Here is a 25843-nt window from a genome sequence, read left to right on the forward strand (position 1 = left end):
GACCACCTCCGTGTGTACAGTGAAAAGGGAGGACCACCTCCGTGTGTACAGTGAAGAGGGAGGACCACCTCCGTGTGTACAGTGAAGAGGGAAGTGAAGAGGGAGGTCCTCCTCCGTGTGTACAGTTATGAGTGAGGGCAACCTCTGTGTATACAGCGATGAGGGAGGATCACCTCCGTGTATACAGTGATGAGGGAGGACCACTCTGTATATAGCGATGAGGGAGGACCACCTCTGTGTATATATAGTGCCTAAAAGTAGTATTCAACCCCCTGCAGATTTAGCAGGTTTACACATTCGGAATTAACTTGGCATTGTGACATTTGGACTGTAGATCAGCCTGGAAGTGTGAAATGCACTGCAGCAAAAAAGAATGTTATTTCTTTTTTTTTTTTTTTAAATTGTGAAAAGTTTATTCAGAGGGTCATTTATTATTCAACCCCTCAAACCACAAGAATTCTGTTTGGTTCCCCTAAAATATTAAGAAGTATTTCAGGCACAAAGAACAATGAGCTTCACATGTTTGGATTAATTATCTCTTTTTCCAGCCTTTTCTGACTAATTAAGACCCTCCACAAACTTGTGAACAGCACTCATACTTGGTCAACATGGGAAAGACAAAGGAGCATTCCAAGGCCATCAGAGACAAGATCGTGGAGGGTCACAAGGCTGGCAAGGGGTACAAAACCCTTTCCAAGGAGTTGGGCCTACCTGTCTCCACTGTTGGGAGCATCATCCGGAAGTGGAAGGCTTATGGAACTACTGTTAGCCCTCCACGGCCTGGACAGCCTTTGAAAGTTTCCTCCTGTGCCGAGGCCAAGCTTGTCCGAAGAGTCAAGACTAACCCAAGGACAACAAGGAAGGAGCTCCGGGAAGATCTCATGGCAGTGGGGACATTGGTTTCAGTCAATACCATAAGTAACGTACTCCACCGCAATAGTCTCCGTTCCAGACGAGCCCGTAAGGTACCTTTACTTTCAAAGCGTCATGTCAAGGCTCGTCTACAGTTTGCTCATGATCACTTGGAGGACTCTGAGACAGACTGGTTCAAGGTTCTCTGGTCTGATGAGACCAAGATCGAGATCTTTGGTGCCAACCACACACGTGACGTTTGGAGACTGGATGGCACTGCATACGACCCCAAGAATACCATCCCTACAGTCAAGCATGGTGGTGGCAGCATCATGCTGTGGGGCTGTTTCTCAGCCAAGGGGCCTGGCCATCTGGTCTGCATCCATGGGAAGATGGATAGTACGGCCTACCTGGAGATTTTGGCCAAGAACCTCCGCTCCTCCATCAAGGATCTTAAGATGGGTTGTCATTTCATCTTCCAACAAGACAACGACCCAAAGCACACAGCCAAGAAAACCAAGGCCTGGTTCAAGAGGGAAAAAATCAAGGTGTTGCAGTGGCCTAGTCAGTCTCCTGACCTTAACCCAATTGAAAACTTGTGGAAGGAGCTCAAGATTAAAGTCCACATGAGACACCCAAAGAACCTAGATAACTTGGAGAAGATCTGCATGGAGGAGTTGGCCAAGATAACTCCAGAGACCTGTGCCGGCCTGATCAGGTCTTATAAAAGACGATTATTAGCTGTAATTGCAAACAAGGGTTATTCCACAAAATATTATACCTGGGGGTTGAATAATAATTGACCCACACTTTTATGTTGACAATTTATTAAAATTTAACTGAGCAACATAACTTGTTGGTTTGTAAGATTTATGCATCTGTTAATAAATCCTGCTCTTGTTTGAAGTTTGCAGGCTCTAACTTATTTGCATCTTATCAAACCTGCTAAATCTGCAGGGGGTTCAATACTACTTGTAGGCACTGTTTAGTGTCGAGGGAGGACCACCTTCGTGTATATACAGTGAGAAGGACCACCTCTCTATATACAGTGATGACGAGGGAGGACCACCTACGTGTGTAGTGTGATGAGGGAAGACCACTCTGTATATACAGTGATGAGTGAGGACCACCTCTGTGTATATATAGTGATGAGGGAGGACCACCTCCATGTGTACAGTGATGAGGGAGGACCACCTGCGTGTGTACAGTGATGAGGGAGGACCACCTCTGTGTATACAGTGATGAGGGAGCACCACTCTGTATACAGTGATGAGAGAGGACCACCTCTGTGTATACAGTGATGAGGGAGGACCACCTCTGTGTATATATAGTGATTAGGGAGGACCACTCTTTGGGGACAGTGATGAGGGAGGACCACTCTGGGTACAGTGATGAGGGAGGACCACTCTGTGGGTACAGTGATGAGGAAGGACCACTCTGTATACAGTGATGAGGGAGGACCACCTCTGTATATAGCGATGAGGGAGGACCACTCTGTATATAGCGATGAGGGAGGATCACCTCTGTATACAGTGATGAGGGAGGACCACTCTGTATATAGCGATGAGGGAGGACCACCTCTGTATATACAGCGATGAGGGAGGACCAACTCTGTATATACAGTGATGAGGGAGGACCACCTCTGCGGATATATAGTGATGAGGGAGGATCACCTCTATATATACAGGGATGAGGGAGGACCACCTCTATATATACAGTGAGAAGGACCAGCTGTGTATATACAGTGATGATGAGGGAGGACCACTCTGTATATACAGTGATTAGGGAGGACCACCTCTGTATACAGTAATAAGGGAGGACCACTCTGTATATACAGTGATGAGGGAGGACCACCTCTGTATACAGTAATAAGGGAGGACCACCTCTGTATACAGTGATGAGGGAGGACCACCTCTGTATACAGTGATAAGGGAGGACCACCTCTGTATACAGTGATGAGGGAGGACCACCTCTGTATACAGTGATGAGGGAGGACCACCTCTGTATACAGTGATAAGGGAGGACCACCTCTGTATACAGTGATGAGGGAGGACCACCTCTGTATACAGTGATGAGGGAGGACCACCTCTGTGTATATATAGTGATGAGGGAGGACCCCCTCCGTGTGTACAGTGATGAGGGAGCACCACTTTGTATACAGTGATGAGGGAGCACCACTCTGTATACAGTGATGAGGGAGCACCACCTCTGTATACAGTGATGAGGGAGGACCACCTCTGTGTATGCAATGATGAGGGAGGACCACCTCTGTATACTGTGATGAGGGAGGACCACTCTGTATACAGTGATGAGGAAGGACCACCTCTGTATATACAGTGATGAGGGAGGACCACCTCTGTATATACAGTGATGAGGGAGGACCACCTCTGTATATAGTGATGAGGAAGGACCACCTCTGTATATACAGTGATGAGGGAGGGCCACCTCTGTATAGTGATGAGGGAGGACCACTCTGTATTCAGTGATGAGGGAGTTACCATTCTGTATACAGTGATGACGGAGGGAGGACCACTCTGTATATACAGTGATGAGGGAGGACCACCTCTGTGTATATATAGTGATGAGGGAGGACCACCTCCATGTATACAGTGATGAGGGAGCACCACTCTGTATACAGTGATGAGGGAGAACCACTCTGTATACAGTGATGAGGGAGAACCACTATGTATACAGTGATGAGGGAGGACCACTCTGTATACAGTGATGAGGAAGGACCACCTCTGTATATACAGTGATGAGGGAGGACCACCTCTGTATATAGTGATGAGGGAGGACCACCTCTGTATACAGTGATGAGGGAGGACCACCTCTGTATACAGTGATGAGGGAGGACCACCTCTGTATACAGTAATAAGGGAGGACCACTCTGTATATACAGTGATGAGGGAGGACCACCTCTGTATACAGTAATAAGGGAGGACCACCTCTGTATACAGTGATGAGGGAGGACCACCTCTGTATACAGTGATGAGGGAGGACCACCTCTGTGTTTACAGTGATGAGGGAGGACCACTCTGTATACAGTGATGAGGGAGGACCACTCTGTATATACAGTGATGAGGGAGGACCACCTCTGTATACAGTAATAAGGAAGGACCACCTCTGTATACAGTGATGAGGGAGGACCACCTCTGTATACAGTAATAAGGGAGGACCACCTCTGTATACAGTAATAAGGGAGGACCACCTCTGTATACAGTGATGAGGGAGGACCACCTCTGTATACAGTAATAAGGGAGGACCACCTCTGTATACAGTGATGAGGGAGGACCACCTCTGTATACAGTAATAAGGGAGGACCACCTCTGTATACAGTGATGAGGGAGGACCACTCTGTATACAGTGATGAGGGAGGACCACCTCTGTGTATATATAGTGATGAGGGAGGACCACCTCCGTGTGTACAGTGATGTGGGAGGACCACCTCCGTGTGTACAGTGATGTGGGAGGACCACCTCCGTGTGTACAGTGATGTGGGAGGACCACCTCCATCCAGCTAGCATGTCATTGGTATAGACAATATATCGAGGCAAAAATGATAGTTAAGCCAAATGTTTTTAAGGAAATGTGCACAGCCTCATTATGTACAAAAAATAAAGTTCAACAATATGATGAGTAGGACACATTCACACCCTATGCCCCAAAATGACCTTGTGCTTCATTTAGAGGTTGTATATACTGAGCCAATTAAGTCTAAATGCGTAAAGAGGGTATTCATCCGCATTTTTTACCAATTTGGGACGGGGCAGTCTGATAACAATAAATGTTTTCCAATGTAAATTAGAGAATATGCCTAGATTTTGAAAACTTTCTGGATCGCCTGATGTCACTTCTTGCCTTGTGGTTCCCGATGTTCTGAGTTTCTACTCAAAAGGCCGCTTTACACACTACGACATCGCTAATGCGATGTCGTTGGGGTCACGGAATTTGTGACGCACATCCGGTTGCATTAGCGATGTCGTTGTGTGTGACATTGATGAGCGATTTTGAATTGTCGCAAAAACGTTCAAAATCGCTCATCGGTGACATGGGGGTCCCTTCTCAAATATCGCTGCTGCTCAGTGTACGATGTAGTTCGTCGCTCCTGCGGCAGCACACATCGCTCCGTGTGACACCGCAGGAACGAGGAAGCTCTCCTTACCTGCTGCCGCCCGCAATGCGGAAGGAAGGAGGTGGCGGTAGCTACGTCACACGGCAGGTGGCCAATAGAAGCGGAGGGGCGGAGATGAGCAGGATGTAAACATCCCGCCCACCTCCGTCCTTCTCATTGCAGCCGGGACACAGGTAGGAGATGTTCCTCGCTCCTGCGGCTTCATACACAGCGATGTGTGCTGCCGCAGGAACGAGGAACAACATCGTACCTGTTGCTGCACCGGCATTATGAAAATGTCGGACCCTGCACCGATGATACGATAACGACGCTTTGCGCTCGTTAATCGTATCCAAAAGGATTTACACACTGCGATATCGACTGTGACGCCGGATGTGCATCACTTTCGATTTGACCCCATCGACATCGCACGTGCGATATCGCAACGTGCAAAGCCGCCCTTAGTGTATTGGTCTTGATAAGATAATATCAATACAGCAATGGCTGTGTGTTGGCACCCTTGAAATAGTTTCATAAACGGAAGTATTTCTCCCAAAAAATTATTGCAATAACATATGTTTTATTGTAGTTCTGTTTGTTTCCTTTGTGTTTTTTGGAACGACTCAAAAAAGACAGAAAACAAGTCAAATCGGACATAATTTCACACAAAATCCCCAAAATGGGCAGAACAAAATTGTTGGCACCTTTTTCTAAAATTGTGCAAACAAGTCTTTTTCAAACATGTGATACTTGTTCAAACTCAGCTGTGGCATGTAACTGGTGTGAGCAATATGAAAATCACACCTGATACTAGATAAAAAGGGGAGACACGTTGATTTAATCTTTGCAATGTGTTTCTCTGTGTGTTAGGGGCACTTTGCACACTACGACATTGCAGGCCGATGCTTGTGATGCCGAGCGCGATAGTCCCCGCCCCCGTTGCAGCTGCGATATCTTGTGATAGCTGCCGTAGCGAACATTATCGCTATGTCAGCTTCACATGCACTTACCTGCCCTGTGACGTCGCTCTGGCCGGCGAACCGCCTCCTTCCTAAGGGGACGGGTCGTGCGTCGTCACAGCGACGTCACACGGCAGGCGGCCAATAGAAGCAGGGGGGCGGAGATGAGCGGGACGTAAACATCCCACCCACCTCCTTCCTTCCTCATTGTACCCGGGACGCAGGTAAGGCGATGTTCCTCGCTCTTGTGGCTTCACATACAGCGATGTGTGCTGCCACAGGAACGAGGAACAACATTGTAACATCGGTCCTTCCGAAATTATGGAAATGACCGACGCTACACCGATCATACGATTTCGACGCTTTTGCACTCGTTATTCGTAGTAAAAAGGATTCACATACTCCGATGTCGACAGCAACGCCAGATGTGCGTCACTTTCGATTTGACCCCACCGACATCGCACCTGCGATGTCGTAGTGTGCAAAGTACCCCTTACACTAAGCATGGAAATCAGAAAGAGGAGAAATTAACTGTCTGAGGACTTCAGAACCAAAATTGTTGAATAGTATCAACAATCTCAAGGTTACAAGACCATCTCCAGAGATCTTGATGTTCCTTTGTCCACGGTGTGCAACATGATTAAGAAATTTACAATTCATGGCATTGTAGCTAATCTCCCTGGATGTGAACGGCAGAGTTAAATTGAAAATGAAAAGGTTGCAACCCAGGATAGTCTGGATTGTGGATAAGAAGCCCCAATCTAGTTCCAAAGAAATTCAAGGTGTCCTGCAGGCTCAGGGTACATCAGTGTTAGTTCGAACTATCCATTGATATTTGAATGAGAACGATCGCTATGGCAGGAGACCCAGGAGGACCCCTCTGCAGATAGAGACATAAAAAACCTAGACTGCAGTTTGCCATAATACAATGTATATGTGAGTAAGCCAAAATCCTTTTGGGAAAGTGTATTGTGGTTAGAAGAGACCAATTTGGTGCTTTTTGGTAAAGCACATCATCCTATTGCTTACCAATAACAGAATGAGGCCTACAAAGAAATTAATATAGTACCTACAGTCAAATATAGTGGAGGCTCAAAGATGTTTGGGGTTGTTTTGCTGCCTCTGGCACTGGGTGCTTTGACTGTGTGCAAGGCATCATGAAATCGCAAGATTACCGAACGATTTTGGGATGCAATGTAATGCCCAGTATCAAAAAGCTGGGTTTCCTAAGTCATGGGTCTTCCAGTAGAACAATGACCCCAAACATACTTCAAGAAGCACCCAGAAATGGATGAAAACAAAACGCTTGACAGTTCTGAAGTGGCAGCAATGAGTCGGGATCTAAGTACCATTGAACACCTTTGAAGTGATCTTAGAATTCCTGTTGGAACAAGGCAACCTTCAAATATGAGAGACCTGGAGCAGTGTGCAAAGGAAGAGTGGTCCAAAATTCCAGTTGAGAGATGTAAGAAGCTTGTTGATGATGATAGGAGATTATTGATTGCAGTTGTTTTTTCCAAAGGGTGTGCAACCAAACATTAAGTGGATGGTGGCAACAATTTTGTCCCCCATATCAGAAATTATGTGTGAAATTATGGCCAATTTGCCTTTTTTCAGTTTTTTTTTGCGTTGTTCCATTACACACAAAGGAAATAAATGTCTATAACAAAACCTATGAATACAATATTTTTCTGATAGAAATACTTCAATTACTACAATTTCAAGGGAGCTAACAATTTCTGGCAATTACAATATATTACAATCTTGTTCCTTTTTTCGTTATTACATTGTTTGACTATATGAAGTCTTTTTATCACCTTTTTTTCCAGGATTCTCCCAGAAAAACTTGACTTTCTCTTGTGTTTAGGAAGAACATACTGTGTAAAATGAGGTCGGTAACCCTCAAGGACGCCGCTAGTTCCTTACCAAGGTACACACTCGTTTACATGACCACACTACAGCGTTTTCTAGTTGAGCTTTTAAAGGGGCTGTCCTTTTCGATTGCACACAGTACTCCTGTTCTCAAAAGTGAGTATGTGAGCAGATCTGTCCATCAGCCTCCTCCAATTGAAAAAAAAGAAATGCTTATTCCATGTGCAATGTCTTACAGTTGGAGAAGGTTGATGTACAGGTCTTGTCCCTAAAGAAAGCTGCTTTATAAAGGATGAAATTAGTGCTGAACTTGCAATACTTACAATATCAGTCCCTCTGTTGTAAGCCGTTGACTGTTGTAAGCCATTCCAAGTGACTACTAGACAAAGCTGCCTGAGAGAATGCCAAGGGGGTGTAAAGCTGTTAGAGTAAATGGGGAAACTTTGAGGATCTAAGGAGTAACTCATTTTGGCTTTCTTTCCACATGTTTTTTTTACTCCTTATTTCCATATTTCTTCCTTTGTGGTTTTGCTGCCTTCAGTCTGAATCTATAATGTGCACACTCTAATGAAAACAAGGAAATCCATTGCATAAACAAGGAATTTCAAAACTCTTCACTGTATATATTAGTGCCACAAAATTATATATCCAACGATTTGTAAAACTAAGGTGGACAACCCCTTTAAAAATAGATTCAAAATATTGTGTACTATTGTGCTGTTTAACTTTTAGCAGTAACTATAGAGTATATTGGACCCTTAAGAGTGACAGCCCAAACCCCGAAGGGGTCCTTAGGTCTGATGACTTTCACCCAATTAACCAATACTTGAATAATATTACACACAATCTTTTCCTTCACCTATGTTTCTCTTGTTCTCTTTTCATGTTATTTAGGCTGCTTTCACACCTCCGGTTTCTGCAATGCGGCACACTCCGGCACTTTGCAGGAAAATCGCAACCGTTTTTTTTTGCTGCCGGTTGCGTTTTTTCTGCATAGACTTTAATTAGTGCCGCAAGGCCTTGCGTTCCATCCGGTTTTTGCCGCATGCGGCAGATTTAGACAATGCGGCGGCCGGATGGAACGTTGCCTAGCACGTTTTTTCGTGCGGCAAAAAAAAAACGCATCGCGCCGCATTCGGCCGATGCGGCACATTTTTCAATGTATGCCTATGGCGGCCGGATGCGGCGCGATGCGGCAAAAACCGCATCCGGCCGCCGCATGCGGTTTTTGCCACTGCGCATGCTCAGTAGCATGCCGCAAGCGGCAAAAACCGGACGGGCCGCATGGGAAAAACTGGGTGTTTTCACCGCATCCGTTGCATAGCTTGCACAGCCGGATTGAGCCGCAGAGCTCAAGCCGGATGTGTGAAAGCAGCCTTATTCATTTCCAAGTTTTAGCTACTTTATGGTTTTGACACCTTAGATGCCGGACTCCTCAGAGAAAGCCTTTATTGTTAGGACATGTGTACAGAAGATGCCTGAAAACAAGTTACTAGGGTGCATCTATGGCCTGGTTCACAGGAGCATATTTCACAGTCGATTTATGGATCTTAATGACCAGACCGCAAGCTTCCCGCCCCGAAAATACTGCTTCTGAGGCAGATATGCATCTGTAGGTTTGGGTCTGGAGACTCGTAGTCAGTCTGGGCACTGTGATTGATACATGCACTGTGAAATATGCTTGTGTGAAGTCGGCCTAAATTATCTCCTCACAGGGGGCTTGAATGTTTGTGTCAGTGCTTTGCTAGTAAAGGAGCCCGCTAGGTAATAAGAAGCATTAATTGACCAAAATTAATATGATTGTGTACTGTTTTAGAAGATAAGGCAGTTGATCCCTTTTATGACCCCAAATATCAACTCTAGTAGCAAGAAATCCCTTATAAAGGTATGTCTGGAAGGGGACTGGGGCATGTTGATACACTTACAGCTTGGTTCACACTGTATTTCCTACCTAGTAGCGCACTTCCCTGGCTGACGGAAACGTCGGCCACTGACCTGTATTCCATGACTTTTTACTTCAAGGGGTTCTCTAGGCACAGGGTATTGATGAGCTATCCTTATTATAGGTCGGGTCAGTCTGTCATGATGCGCTATCCTTATAATGAGTTAGCCTGTCATGATGAGCTATCCTTATAATGGGTCAGTCTGTCATGATGAGTGTGACTACATGGTCTCCGAGTGCCTCACATGGGTTAAAGTTTCTTAACATTCAGCCAGACATGAAGACAGTTTATTTATAGATGAGGGATAATCCCTCATTGTTCTACCAGACTCTTGGGAGTTTAGTATTGAAGTTTTTGTTGACTCATGTAATTGTTTTGGCCACTGAAGGCCAGACACCCAGATAACTCAATTATGCGAACTTCCCATTGTATTACTAAGTGAATTGCTAGATGTGATGTCACTTACCAGTCTCACCCTTGTCTCTGGATATTTGAATATAGCTTGAAATTCATCCAATAAGAGAAGCAACCTTGTACAACCAATCCGATAAGGGCACAGGATATCCTAAGGGAAGGTTATGGCTATAAAAGGTGACTTCTTGGAGTCACCAGGTGGTTGATGGATGTTGCATGATCCAGTCTAAGCTCTTAGGAGCTGGCTAGGGGATCAGAACCAGGATGCCTTGTGGACTCGGTCCAGGGACTTTGGCTCCGACTAGAGGATCACTTGGCTACATGGCTTCAATCTAGGGACTCCGATTCCGATTGGAGACCATACCACAGTACCACAGTCTAGGGATTTCGACTCCGGCTGCCAGGATTATATCATCATACCAGAGACTACTTAAGGAAGAAATTCAGGTTGGGACAATCCGGTCACCTGGCTACAGACTTTGCAGACCTCAGCCAGCTTCCTAAATCTGGCGTTATTCCAGTCTTGGTGGGTGCCCGCCGAAAGCGGGGTGCTGCTGGATTGGAGTCAGTAGCCATGGAAGCTCTGAGGCACGGACCTTCTAATCCCTAGTTAGCCAGTGGAAGGGCGAAACTCTATTACCTGTTACATTTGTGTGTTTTGCTGGTTATGTGGTATGTGCCGTTAATTGTTTGGGGGTCCAATAAAGTCTTAATATTGTGATTCCCTCATCCTGTGTTGTCTGAGTAGTGTTCCGCCCACGGTTAAGGAGGTCGGCGTTCAGTTGGGATGAGCCTTGGGCCATGCTGTCTTTCTAAAGGCGGACGGGCCAGCGGACGAGAGCACCCACTGACCCCCGTGTCTCCACAATTGGTGGCAGCGGTGGGACACTACTCAACCTGGTTTATCCAGGGGAGCTGCAGAGGACTGGTGTTCGGGACACCGTCCAGGGCTCAACAACCAGGGAGGCACAAAAGCATACCTAGCAGGCCATAGGGGAGGCATTCAGGTTTCGGATGCTGCCATGTCCAACCCCACCAGCTCAGCCATGGGACAAGGACCGGAGAGGAGTTACGGCCGCAGCAGTAAATTGATGCTACAGGTTCTGTGCCAGAAGCAAGAGATTGACTACAGGAACACTGACACTCGGTCAGACTTGATGCGGAAATTAGTCCGCTGGGATGCCCAGAATGATGCAGAGGGCAATGAGGACCCCGCCGATATTGACCCAGAGGATTTAAATTATGTGCCACATCATGGATCTAGTGACAATCGGGAATCAACTTGGTCCCAAACAACAAGAGCCACAGCGTTGTTGGCTGCATTGGGGCCTAAATCCTTAAGAGAAGAGAGGGCTTGTGTTCTGGAATATGTTTATGGGGTTCCAGCTGCCGTACTGCTAACACCAGCCGTTCGAGAAGGATGGTCTTGCTACCCAGGAGAAGCTGCACCAAAACAAAGGTCTACAAACAGGGCCTGTGAATTGCCCAATCTACGACGCTGTTATACATGTGGGCGCCTTGGACATATAGATAAAGATTGTCTCCAAAACCGAGGCCCCATGCTTGGAGCCCATCTGCCAGCTCAGCCGGTCAAGGTCTGTGACATGCAGAGCCAGGGACTACGAGACACTGTTTCCTCCATTACCCTGGTAAGCCCAGAGTTCATGTGTTCTTAGCTTCCGGTCATGCGCAGTGCACCTAATGAAGCTGGGAAGCGGGAAGCATCCACCCGGGTTCTGAGGTGCACTGATGAGATCCAAATGAGCAGTGCACATGCGCGAGATTTCCATGGGCAGGATGATATGGAAAAAGGGACGACTAGTGTGGAGAACGCCCCTTCAACTAGTCCCAGGCCTAATTAGGAAAGGAAAAGCGAGGTTTCTAAGTGGTTTTGTTTTTTTTTTAGATATTTTAGTGAATAGCATTGTGCAGGGCTGGTTAGGGAGGGAATTTTGTACAGGTATCAGTGCTGCTTGGTTTGAAGGCATAGGGGACCTGACAGGTTGCCGTTAATAGCTATTGCAGAAGGCTATTCTTTACTGTAAGAGCAGTGAGACTATAGAACTCTGTGCCACATTATGTTGTAATGGTTGATTCACTACAAATCTATAAGGAGGGCCTGGATGCGTTTCTTAAAAAATTATAATATTCCAGGATATGGGCAGTAGATTCTGTGATGGGACGCTGATCCAGGGAACTAGTCTGATTACCGTATGTGGAGTTGGGAAGGAATTTTTCCATTAATATTAGATGATTAACATCTGCCATATCGAGGTTTTTATTTCCTCTGGATTGACATGTTAGACTATAGGTTGAACTTGATGGACTTACGACTACCGTCAAACTTCGAACTATACAACCATGAAGCAGAAAACCTACATCACAGTGTTCTACCGCTGTCACGTGTATCATGCATATGTAATATTGGTAGTAAAACCTTTTATTTTATTTTACCATCCAGCACTATGGAGCCTCCTAACTCGCAGTTTAATAAATCTCTCCTGTACTGGAAGAAGAAAGTGCGCCTTGAGTATATGCGTCTGCAGCAGCTGAAGAGACTACAGGTCAACCAGGCTGCCGGGGTGAGTGCAAGAGACGGCAAATTCTCGTCAATCTCTTAAAGGGGTTGCCGCTCGAACAAACTACATTTTAATCATGAGAGAAAAATACTCCATGACACCATACAAAATATACTGTGGGTTTGGATTTTGCCAAATTCCCACTTGTAGCACAAACTCAAAAGCATAATTTAGAGAAATGGAAAGGAGAGTTTTTAATGGCAAAAAATGGTACAATTTTATTAGAAAATGTGAACATCTTTTTTATTAAAAATACATTAAAACCCAGGACCATACCCCTCTGGATGTGACCACCCCATGAAAATCATGGTCAATGTCACCCATCACACATTAATACAAAAATATAAATAGAACAATTAAGCCAAATGTCCATACATTATGAAGCCTCTATCTTAAAGTGCATCTATATGTTACACATGGTCAGAGTCCTTGTGATGGTCAAAATCATACCCAGCAGATGGTGATGAGAATAGATAGGCAAATTTGCTGTTGTAGTAATATCGACGGTCAGTTTCTGGACAATTGAACCTCAGGATGACCCAACGTACATTTCAATGGATCGAAGTTTTCCTATCTCCATCAGGGGAGGGGGCAGAAATGTACGTTGAGCCGTCCAGAGACTGACCGTTCTATTGTTCTATTTATATTTTTGTATTATGGGTGACATTGACCATGATTTTCATGGGGTGGTCACATCCAGTGGGGTATGGTCCTGGGTTTTAATGTATTTTTAACAAAAATGATGTTCACCTTTTCTACTAAAATTGTACCATTTTTTGCACTTTAAGAACCTTCCTTTCCATTTCTCAAAATTTTAATTATTAGATCTTGAAATAATAATTTCCACAATTGGATTCTGTCCTATTTATACACTCTCTTTTCCATCTTACCCCTGCCCTGCCTGTACGGTCAGACATGGCCATGAGAGCGAACAGGTTCTCTTTGTATTGAAATTAGTGGAAATTTACGAAGTATGAGATCAGACTATTGTACAAAGCCACTAATATAACTGTCTATGATGGCGAGTCTGAAGATTGTACAACTTCTCCTTCATTTTGCTATGGTCATGCTTCTCCTTCGTTTTGCTATGGTCATGCCTCTCCTTCGTTTTGCTATGGTCATGATTTGCATGTCTTTGTTTTCACGTGAGCAGGCTCAGTATGTGGAGAACATAATGAAAATCCATCAGAAAACCAATCTTTTAAATGAAGAATGGAAAGGTCTTAGACTGCAGCCAGTTCAGATAACAAAACCTTCAAATACTCATCCTTTCCTGAAAAAGGTAATTGCCCCTCCCGTTCCAACAAATGAAGCAAATTCTGTTGCATTATATATTCTTCTAGGTGTGGGCAGTATGTCATGGGGAAGGAGGAGCTGCAGAGATGTATATGAATAAAATACAAGTGAGGCCAGAGTCACACTTGCGAGAGGATCGAGTCGCATCACTTGGCATGGCTTGCCGCTCTCTGAAAAGGAACATGCAGCTACATAGAAATACATGCTGCTGCATGCTCCTGTCCAGAGAGCGGCAGGCTGTGCCGGGTGATGCGACTCTATTCTCGTGTAAGTCACTCACACGTGTGACATCAGCCTTATACTGAATCTTATGAACAATCCTGAATATCATTCTGCTGAGCGCGATAACATGCTGCCACAAATCAGACGTTGTAGCCAATATACTATATGTATCAGTAATCAGCAATATTCTCTTTCCAGTGTACTGTTGAAAGTTCCTTTCCTGGTTTTGCCGTACAGACTATATACACAAAGTCTCTGAACACGGTGGCACTTGTTCCCATCATGTACTCTTGGTCTCCTCTCCAGCAAAACTTTATGGTATGTTGTGCCCATCTGATTACATTACAAGTCACTGCTTTGCTAATTTTTTAACGTAACAATGATCTGACCCCTTATACTGCATTTTGTTGTATAACTTAATAATACAAAGACAATTCAAGTCTAAGTGTACCTATGTGAACCCAGAGTGATTGGTCGGTGTCTTAGGACCTAGCCCCACCACTAATATACTGGGTGTTTTAGTGCCTAGAGTGTATGTGAAAACATTTTAAGGTGCAGTACATAAGGATGCAACTTAAAGGGGATGTGCATGTGCTAATCATAAAAGGGTAGTGGCCTGTTGCTTTCCAGTTCATTATTTAGTGCTCCCTTAGAAATGAAATGGTACAGGGGGCCCATAGACATCTACACAGGTTAAACTAGAAGGCTATGGATCCTCCTTGGGATAAATATTTGTAGAGGATCTACTCTGACTATGGTATACATTTGTCCTAATAGGGCATCTCAGTAAGTCATGTGTTTGCGCCGTCTGATGGGCTATACGCTCTTAAGGCCCCGTCACACTAAGCAACATCGCTAGCAACATCGCTGCTAACGAACAACTTTTGTGATGTTGCTAGTGATGTTGCTGTGTGTGACATCCAGCAACAACCCGGCCCCTGCTGTGAGGTCGTTGGTTGTTGCTGAATGTCCTGGGCCATTTTTTAGTTGTTGCTGTCCCGCTGTGCAGCACAGATCGCTGTGTGTGACAGCGAGACAGCAACAACTAAATGTGCAGGCAGCAGGAGCCGGCTTCTGCAGAGGCTGGTAACCACAGTAAACATTGGGTAACCAAGAAGCCCTGTCCTTGGTTACCCGATATTTACCTTTGTTACCAGCCTCCGCCGCTCTCACTGTCAGTGCCGGCTACATGTGTGCTGTAGCTAGGAGAGCAGGGAGCCAGCGCTAAGCATTGTGCGCTGCTCCCTGCTCTGTGCACATTTAGCTGCAGTACACATTGGGTAATTAACCCGATGTGTGCTGTAACTAGGAGAGCAGGGAGCCAGCGCTCAGTGTGCGCTGCTCCCTGTTCTCTGCACGTGTAGCTCCGTGCACTGGTAACCAAGGTAAATATCGGGTTGGTTACCCGATATTTACCTTAGTTACCAAGCGCAGCATCTTCCACGCGGCGCTGGGGGCTGGTCACTGGTTGCTGGTGAGCTCACCAGCAACTCGTGTAGCGACGCTCCAGCGATCCCTGCCAGGTCAGGTTGCTGGTGGGATCGCTGGAGCGTCGCAGTGTGACATCTCACCAGCAACCTCCTAGCAACTTACCAGCGATCCCTATCGTTGTTGGGATCGCTGGTAAGTTGCTTAGTGTGACTGGACCTTTAGACATTAGGTATCTCGGTTTAACCATGTGTATGAGTACATAGGAGGCAAGACTCAACCTGTATCAGGTCTGCTGACATTTTTTCTTTCACGTTATTTTTTTTGGGGGGGTGAGAACTCTTTCAGCGGAGATGTGCCAGTGTCCTAACTATCAGTAGGAGACCACAGAATGAATGACCTTGCAAGTACCCGAACATCACCTTGCATCCCTCCCTGAAATGCTTACAACCCCTACCCTCCCCTAGGTTTGGGTATCTCTTCCTTTTTGGAGGTATTTTTAGTGGGGTCCCCTCCTTTTAATTACATTTCGAGTCTCTCTTTTCCCTTTATATGTTAACTACAATGATTTGGTCAGTTCTTCTTTTACAATGCATCATGATATTTTTTAAAGTCACTTTTTGCGCTTTATGGGGGCTTTCTGGACTCCTGTGGCCTCTGCTGAACACCTCTTTACTATTCAATCTTCTGGTGACAGCATTTCAAATTCTTCAATACTTACATGCTACTGTGTACTTGCTGGCACCACTCTCTACTAGTATCTGCACTCTATTTTATTCCTGTCTTTTAGTTTTCTCGGGCATCATGTTCTCTCCTCAACAAGGTTCTCCCTTCCACCCATCAACCTCAAGACCCCAACTAACCCTGTTACAATCATCACCTATTTTGTGTGCTCATACTGTGACAAGCTCTTACCTTGCACCTCCTCAAAGCCTGTTAAAGGGAACCTGTCAGCAGAAATTTCCCCTAAAACCTAACAGATTCCCCCTCTGCAGCTCCTGGGCTGCATTGTAGAAAGGTCCCTGTTATTATTGTGCCCCCTTTCTGACCAAAAAAAAGAGTTTATAAAGAGGTACCTTTTTGGCTTCGGATTCTATAAATCTGACATGGGGGCGGGCAGCCTGATGGCCGTTATTCTGCCCCCTGGTCCTGTATGCCGCCCCCATCGCTGATTTCCATACTTTTGGACGCCGCCCACTGCTCCAGCCATCCCCGCGCATGCCCAGTGCCAGTCTCACGGGACTGAGCACTGTGACTGCTGGTGACGTGTGCGCAGGCAAGTGATTATGGGCGGGACTGTGACTGTTATCAGCAAGTACCCGCCCATAATCTCGTGAGCGCACAAACCTCTCCAGCGTCACACTGTGCTCAGTGTAGATGCTAGACTGTATGGGCTGCTTCCAGGGATGACGTCCCTTTGTCACGTGATAGGGGCGTGTTCAAAATACTATCACGTGACAGAGGGATGTCATCCCTGGAAGCAGCCCATACAGTCTAGCATCTACACTGAGCACAGTGTGACGCTGGAGAGGTTTGCGCGCTCACGAGATTATGGGCGGGTACTTGCTGATAACAGTCACAGTCCCGCCCATAATCACTTGCCTGCGCACACGTCACCAGCAGTCATAGTGCTCAGTCCCGTGAGACTGGCACTGGGCATGCGCGGGGATGGCTGGAGCAGTGGGCGGCGTCCAAAAGTATGGAAATCAGCGATGGGGGCGGCATACAGGACCAGGGGGCAGAATAACGGCCATCAGGCTGCCCGCCCCCGTGTCAGATTTATAGAATCCGAAGCCAAAAAGGTACCTCTTTATAAACTCTTTTTTTTGGTCAGAAAGGGGGCACAATAATAACAGGGACCTTTCTACAATGCAGCCCAGGAGCTGCAGAGGGGGAATCTGTTAGGTTTTAGGGGAAATTTCTGCTGACAGGTTCCCTTTAAATTTGACTTTTGACACAAGCAGCACGATAAGCTGACCTCCACCTTGTAGGACCTTTATTAAGACAGTGAGAGACCCCCTCCATCTTGGTCTTGGTATTTGACACAATCTTCCATACCCAATTTTACTCTCATCTGCTAAAGGCTGTCTCTCTGGTGAATTCCTTGGAGTTTTGCATCTGTCTCCCTGTTCAAGTCCGCAGATAACTCCTTTGGTCATTGACAGCCTCTGCTCTGCTCCTCGACAAGTCTTTTCTTCCGCTTCATTGTCAGGTGGTGATGAATAATGTCAGTCTGAGGAGCAGTGTTCACCCAACACACTACTCAGAATCTCTGAGTTCCTCTGGCAGTCTCATGGACATGACAGACATTTTTCTAGCGCTCACCCACTGGTTCACTTTTTTAAAGGGCCACCCTATTTGATTGTAGAACAAAAACTCTATTACAGTGGCCTACCTGAACCAACAGTGAGGCATCAGGAGGAAAGCTGTCAGAATTCTTCAATGCTTAGAGATTTGCATTCCAGCAATCTCCGCAGTCCGCCTTCTCAGTGTGTACTTTTGGGCTGCTATCTTCTCAGCTGAAAAACTCTGAATCCAGAAGAGTGGGCTTTACTTATTGAGGATTTCAGCAAACTCTGTCTTTGCTTGGGTATTCTTGACGTAGATCTTTCATGTCCTATCACAACCTATTGCTGCAGGTCTCAATCTCAAGACCGCTGGCCTTCACATGTTGGTGATGTGTTGAACACAGTTGCCTCTCAGCTATATATTCTTCCTGTTCTTTTACCTTCCAACCCTTGTTCTCAAGCAGCTCAAGCTAGGTGGCATTCTAGTTTTCTTAGTAGCTTTGTACTAGACTCAACTGGCATGGTACTCAGACTACATCTAGTTGGTCACAGACACTATCTATGGGATCATCTCGACCTCTTTTTTTTTTTTTTTTTTTCCAGGGTCAGCAATTCTACTCTTCGTTACATAAGCTGCAGTTAATGGTTTGGTAGTTGAACCTGAAATTTTTTAGAGTCTTTTTAATTTTATTATCCATTCATACTTGAGGTTCTTGAAGAGGGCCAATTTTTGCTATTACTTTATTCCTGCTGCTCTCCTGAATATGCATGTTTTTGTATTTTAATCCGCTATATGGTTCCAGACATACAGGTATTTTCATTTAGTGCTAATCATTATGGTCTTTGCCAGGAGGATGTAACTCATGGGGCATTTATGCAGAGAGGAGCCTGAAGGCTCGCCCACAGAGAATCTTGTGAGACACTCCCTTGGCAAAAAAATATATATAATGAATTTTAAATTTAAAAAAAGATACAAAAACCCCAGCATAGTTAGGGGAGCAGTGTGATTGGAATACCAAAAACTCGACACATTTGACCTGGTGAAAGATTTTCTTTTAATATCTGTAATTTTTTTTTTTTTTAACCTTGAGAAAGGCGCCAAAACGCATTAAAGCAAATAAAAACTTGCTTAGACTCTCTGGATCTCATTCTATCTATGAGCCCAGCCTACATGTCATCATAATCTCCGCTTTGCCATACTGCTACCTGTACCCTACTGTCCTGCCATGAGGCTGCAGCTGCGGCACATCAGGCTCCTACAGGCGTTCACACAAACCCTACAAGTGAGTGTGACGCCCTGGCTCGGCCAGATAGTCACAGATAGGCCCCACATTACACCAGTCCCCTAACAAGGTGACCGCAGCCAAGCATTAAAACCCTATTCACCTCCCTTAGTGCTTGATGGACACACCAGGGGGCGGAGCCAGGCGGTTGGACACACCCACCGAGGAGTTCAGAGAGCCTGAGACAGGAAACGCAGTTCAGTTTAGTCTGGGAGTCTGTTAGTGGAGGTGAAGTAAAGTGAAAGCAGGCCTGTGTGTCAGGTCTGCAACTAACTGACAGGTGCCAGGGTTGGAGCCCTGGTACCTCTGGCTAGGAGGCATATAGAGGCCTCTGTCTGCAGGAGCCGGGAAGACGGCTCGGTGGAACCGCGGTGGACCGAGACAGGGTAGTAGCCCGCCGGTACCGACTCGGAAACCGGAGCACAAAGGGGGGTACTCAGACCCTGAAGCTAGCTCCAGAAGCTACTGGGGGCTAGCTAATTAACTGATTGTGGCCAGGACTATAGGTTCTGTCCCACCCAAAGTCCCGGCTGAAGACAACAGCCCAACGAGGGCGATAGAAGCCACCGCCACGGCAGAGAGATCCCACTGGTCACTCCTGACGTTGCAAGCGCAGGTAGTCCACCATCACAGAAACGGTGCAGGAGAAAGACAGAGACCACCAACCGGGTGGGGGACCAGACTGCTGCCGGCTGCGGGCACCGACCACCATTACCTTGGTTTACCAGAGACTTGTGTGTCTTACTAATCGTGAGAACAACAGTGCCCTCCGGCCGCCCATCTCCCTGCACCGTCCAACTCCCCCCACACCTCCCCAACGGGTCCCGGGGCCACCATCCCTACCCACGGAGGGGTTAACAACTTGCTGCGCAACATCTCCCCCGGGCGCCCCGTAACTGCAGCGGTGGTGTCCACCTTCACCATATCCCGTGGGTGGCGTCACGAACTTAAACATGGCTCCGGCCGTACACCTACGTCCCCTTTTTGATCGGAGTGACCGCAGGACCTCTGGGTCCGGAGACCCTCGAGCCACCCACTGAAGGTCCAGACCCGAGCGGCTCGGCTGCCGTCGAGTACGGGGCGGCACACCCCGATTTCCTGGTGCTACGAACAGGATATTTGCCCATCCACTTACCTTGTGGAAGTGCGCCTTGAAGTGAAGTCAGCGGTGATCCGTTGTAAAAGTTTCAAAATCCGCCATCTTGCCGCCATCTTTTGGCGTGAAGATTCCCGCCAGAGCCTTCTTCCCCGCAAAAAGGGCGCGAAAGCTGAACCCCTGCCCCCTGGGAACACGGCCATACAGCAAAGCCGGAAGTCGCAAAACGAAACTTACCGGCCGGCTAAGGGAGTGCCACGAAAAGACCAAGGGGGAAGAGCGGGAAGATGTCCGCACCTAACCCGGATGGTGGAGTGGCACCGGCCGCTGGAGAGGCGGCGCCCGCAGGTGCGCCCGACGTCAGGAACGTGGTGGCACTCGCTCCAGTCGCAGGAGCGGGGGAGGCCGCAGCTCCGACGGTCACCCAGGTAATGCCAATCTCCTTGCCCTACGTGCCCGGTGCTGCCTGGCTACTCCAGTACGATGGGAAGCCTGATGCCTTGCAGGTGTTCCGGAAGAAAATATGCATGATTCTTGATTTGTATGCCATGACTGGCAGGCAGCGTGCAGCGGTAGTGTTAGGACAGCTGACCGGCGCCGCCGAGCAGGAGGTGGAGACTTGGGCAGACGCGGACCGGGCCTTGGTAACCGCCATTTTCGATAAACTCCAGGTTGCCTTCGAAACCCGCATCGAAGCGGAGTTACGGATGCAGTTTTATCATTATCGGCAGCGACCGAAGGACAGTATCAGAGACTATGCCTTGCGGCTGCAGACGACCTTGGGTACACTGAGGCGGGTTGGACCCCATCAACGAGACTGATAGTAACAAAATGCTAGTAGAACAGTTCCTCCAGGGACTGGGGTCCGCCGAAGATCGCAAACAACTGCGGCTGTGGTCTCTAGAGCATGCCGACCTGGACTTTGCAGTACTAAAAGAGCGGGCCAACAAAGCCCTACAGGCACCGGATGTTGGTGCTCCCGATCCGCCATCTTGGCCGGCTGACACTGCTCCCATCTCGGTACCACCCCCATTGTTTGCCCTGCCGGCCCCTGCTGCAGCCACTGGAGCTCCGGAAGACCTGTCGTCGCAAGTCCGGCGCCTGAATGATGACGTCACCAGGATCCTCGCTACTCTCCAGCTACCGACGAGAGTCAAGCCCGCGGAGAAGATACAGCTCGCCGACATCCCTGAGGACGTCCCCTGGATGCAGCGGAGGAGGAACAACGATCCCCGGTATGGACCGCCTGTCTGCTACAAATGTAACAAGACCGGCCACTACTCCAGACGGTGTCCGTTAAACGAGCAACCCCTGAGGCCAAGGGCCAATCCTCAGGAGTTGTGCTCAAGGCCCAGCTGATTTGGCGGGATCGGTATGTTGGAGGTGGCCCCATCATCTCCCTGGCAGTGGATGGTATCCCGACCTTGGCCCTGCTCGACACCGGATCACAGGTAACGACTATGCCTTACACGTTGTACCAGCGGTATTGGTCTGACAGTAAACTTGCCCCTCAGAACGATAGTTTAACCATTATTGCGGCCAATGGCCTCCCTATGACCCAGGTGGGGTTCAAGGAAGTGACTTTAACCGTGGGACGAACAGAGCTGAGGCGTCAGGGGATGATTGTAGCGCTGAATGATTCCAGTGACCGTAACCCAAAGGTGGTCCTCGGGACCAACGTGATTGAGAACTGCATGGGGGAAGTGTTGAGCCTGTTGCAGCAATTGTCGGCCACTGCGGGAGGGGGCCGACAGAGGGCTCTGCAACGTGAAATCCGGGCCCTCCTGCAGCGGCAGCAGGTGAATCTGACAGGTGGAGAGATTGGTGGTGTGCGGGTGATGGACACAGCGCCTTTGGTGGTGCTGCCGCGGAGCGAGATGATGATTTGGTGTAGGGCAGCAGTAGGTCCCCAGGGACAGGATTACCCGGCAATGGTAGAGCCCTTGCCTTCGGAGCACTGGCCCACAATAATGGCAGCCAGAGGGGTGATTGATGTCAAGAAGGGGAGAGTGCCCGTGAGTGTGATGAATTGCGGAGAGGAAGAGATCAGGCTCCCCCGCTATGCCACCATAGCCAAATTGTTCACTGTAGATGCACGTGCTATCCACGAAACAACCCTCACGACCACCACATCACATTCAGGCAGCGACCCTCCACCCAAACAGTTAGAGGAGTGGTGCCGGGAGTTGGTATGTCGGCACCGAGTCCACACCACATGCATCACAAGGAAGGGGTATACCGGGTAGTGCAGGAGTACGGGCAGGTTTTCAGCAAGCACCCGTTAGATTTTTGGGAGAATTAAAGGAGTTCAGCACCATATCCCCACGGGTACACATCCACCCATTAAAGAGAGGTACAGGCCAATCCCGCCTGCACACTATCAGTGCGCCAAAGATATGTTGAGGAACATGAAGGAGGCAGGGGTCATCTGGGATAGTTGTAGTCCCTGAGCGGCTCTGTTGGTGCTGGTGAACGCATAACGCATAAAGACGCATACCCTCTCCCCCGCATTGAAGAGTCACTGGCTGCGCTGAAGACTGCTAATTATTTCTCTACCCTTGACCTTACTAGTAACTACTGGCAGGTGGCGGTTGCAAAAGAAGACCGGAGAAAACTGCATTCGCTACTCCCATGGGACTTTGTGAATTCAACATTATGCCGTTTGGGCTGTGCAATGCCCCAGGGACCTTCCAGAGGCTTATGGAATGCTGTTTGGGGCACCTCAACTTTGAGACCGTTCTGTTGTATCTGGACGACGTGATTGTGTATTCCAAGACGTATGAAGCCCACCTGGAGCACCTGGCAGAAGTGTTCGCGGCCTTCTCCAAGTACGGAATGAAATTAAAACCCTCTAAGTGCCACCTGTTGAAACCTAAAGTGCAGTACCTCGGGCATGTGGTGAGTGCGGAAGGCGTGGCCCCGGATCCTGAGAAGATTACCGCTATCCAGAGCTGGCCGCAGCCGACCAAGGTGAAGGAGATGAGACAGTTCCTGGGCCTGGTGGGCTACTACTGCCGTTTTATCAAGGGATACACGAAGATGGCCGCGGCCCTGCAAGACCTCCTCGTGGGACAGACCAAGAATGGTAGAGCTCCTGGACCCCCCTTTGTCTGGGGTGAGAAGCATGAGGAGTCCTTCCAGCAGCTGAAGTCGGCCCTGACAGGAGAGGAAATCTTGGCTTATCCTGACTACGGCCTCCCGTTCATTCTTTATACTGATGCCAGCAATGTGGGCCTAGGTGCGGTCCTATCCCAGGTACAAGATGGAAGGGAGAAGGTGATTGCCTACGCCAGCAGGAAGCTCTGGCCGACGGAGAGGAATCCCGAGAATTACAGCTCCTTCAAGCTGGAGTTATTGGCCCTCGTTTGGGCAGTAATCGAAAGGTTTAAACATTACCTAGCTGCGGCGAAGTTCACTGCTTACACGGACAACAACCCGTTGACACATTTGGACACGGCCAAGCTGGGCGCCCTGGAGCAGCTGTGGGTGGCTCGGCTATCCAACTACGACTTCACCATCAAGTACAGGGCGGGCCGCAAGAACACCAACGCGGATGCACTGTCTCGAATGGCACACTTGCCCGATGAGGGAATGGAGGAGGACAGTCTGGAGGAGATCGAGCTACCCGCATTCCATCAGCCAAAGGACGAGAAACCCTGTGTTGGCCAACAGCAGGCGAACCATGACCCGATACCCAGCCAGGGGTGGCAAGAAGGCCAGGACCAGGAGCCCGCAGTTCAGCTGGTCAAAACAATGATTGCCCAAGGCTCTTCCAGGATGGCTTCTACAGCCCCCTCTGAAGCTCAACGGTTGTGGAAAGAGAGAGACCGCCTCTACCTGCATCAAGGCAAGCTGTATAGGGGGTTGATCAACCCGAAGACCCACGAGAAAGTCTGCCAGCTGGTGAGGCCCCAGGCATGTGTGCTCAAGTGTGCTCATGTGCTCATGTGTGCTCAAGGTCCTGCAGGCCTACCATGACGGCGCATGACACTTCGGCTGGAAGAAGCTGGAGATGCTGTTGAGGGAGCGCTTCTACTGGAGTGGGATGCGGGAGTCCGTGGAAGCCTGGTGCCGAGAGTGTGGTCCCTGTACGCTGAGAAGACGGGACAAAACCAGTCAGAAGGCCCCGCTACAGCCGATTGTCACCCACCAGCTGTTGGCGTTGGTCGCTCTGGACCATGTCAAGCTCACGCCCAGTCGGAGCGGGTACACCTACGCCCTGACCATTGTATACCACTACTCAAGATTCATGGTGGTTGTTCCCTTCAAAGATGTAACAGGCTGCACTACAGCCGGAGCCTTCCATGCCTACTTTTGTCGGCCACATGGCTACCCGGAGAAGGTGCTCACGAATCAGGGCCCAGCCTTTGAAGCGGAGGTGTTTCAGGGGTTCTGCCACTTAAACGGGTGCTAGAAGATCCGGACCACGCCCTACCATGCCCAAACTAATGGGATGTGCGAGAAAATGAACCATCTGGTCCTTAATCTCCTCAAGACACTACCCCTGGAAGAACGGAATCTGTGGCCTGAGAAGCTAACCGACTTGGTGAACATGTACAATAACATCCCCTGCAGCTCCACCAAGTGCACGCCTGCGTACCTGATAAGACCCCGGCCGGGGCGGCTGCCAGTGGACCTAGAAATGGACGTAGAGGTACCTGAAACTCTTCCCCCCCACTGCCAATTGGGATGCCAAGCAACAGACGCAGTACCAACAGATCCAAGAGTATGTGGAAAGGAATCTGCGTCAGAGCCGGGAGAGGCAAGAACAGCACTTAAACAAGAGAGCTCAGGCTGCCCCTTTCTGACCTGGAGACGGGGTGCTGAAACGCAAAAGGAGAATGCATAAGCTCGACGATCAATGGGAGAAGACCCCCTACGTCATACAGCCTACCGGGTGGGAGAACGAGAAGACCTACCTGATTAGTCACGACCAGGGGAAGACCACGGCCACTGTTTCCAGGGACCACCTGAAGAGATGCCCGGGTCCCCTGAGACTGGTAAACGAGGTCCCCGTTCCCATGCCGAGCATGGAAAAGAAGAAAGAGGTGATCCATACAGTGATGTGTGACTTTCCAGCTGACTGGCCTATGCAGAATGGCGCGGTGAATGTTCCCACAACCCGTGGAAGAAATGGAGCCGGAGATGCCCGCCAGTGAGCCACCCGAGCAAGCGCCCAGGGATGCACCTACACCACGCCCCCGCAGGTCTCTACCCGCCATACCTGACACTCAGGAACAGGGACCGGTCGTCCCCTCTCCCCCATTGCCTCCACCTGAGAGTATTGGACCCAGGAGGTCTACACGCCCTAATCTAGGTCAGCCCCCACTTAGATACAGGGAGACTGCCATCTAGGGGTGCCGCATGTTGATTGTGTAAATAGATGTGTGAATGAATGCCAATTACCCGAGATTCTCATCTGATTAAAAAGACTGTTGAATAAGGTAGCGGCTCCCGGCTACCATCCTGCCCGTCCCCGTTGGGACTCCGTTAACCTCCT

The 25843-nt window shown here is 48.4% G+C and overlaps 1 protein-coding gene across 4 annotated transcripts in view; it reads left to right on the forward strand.

Annotated features, from left to right (window-relative positions):
- EZH1 (enhancer of zeste 1 polycomb repressive complex 2 subunit) overlaps nt 1-25843 on the forward strand; it is a 149517-nt gene that overhangs the window by 35426 nt on the left and 88248 nt on the right. For 2 of the 4 annotated variants that reach the window (XM_075349986.1, XM_075349985.1), the window contains exons 2-5: nt 7752-7852; nt 12613-12733; nt 13884-14012; nt 14447-14566. In XM_075349986.1, the coding sequence (XP_075206101.1) occupies nt 7809-7852; nt 12613-12733; nt 13884-14012; nt 14447-14566 (414 nt within the window). In that variant the 5' untranslated portion in view covers nt 7752-7808. The remainder of the gene's footprint in view (nt 1-7751; nt 7853-12612; nt 12734-13883; nt 14013-14446; nt 14567-25843) is intronic. The other 2 variants (XM_075349988.1, XM_075349987.1) reach the window with 1 other exon arrangement.

The sequence above is a fragment of the Anomaloglossus baeobatrachus genome, chromosome 5, assembly GCF_048569485.1.
Source record: "Anomaloglossus baeobatrachus isolate aAnoBae1 chromosome 5, aAnoBae1.hap1, whole genome shotgun sequence".
In the NCBI taxonomy this organism is placed as follows: domain Eukaryota; kingdom Metazoa; phylum Chordata; class Amphibia; order Anura; family Aromobatidae; genus Anomaloglossus; species Anomaloglossus baeobatrachus.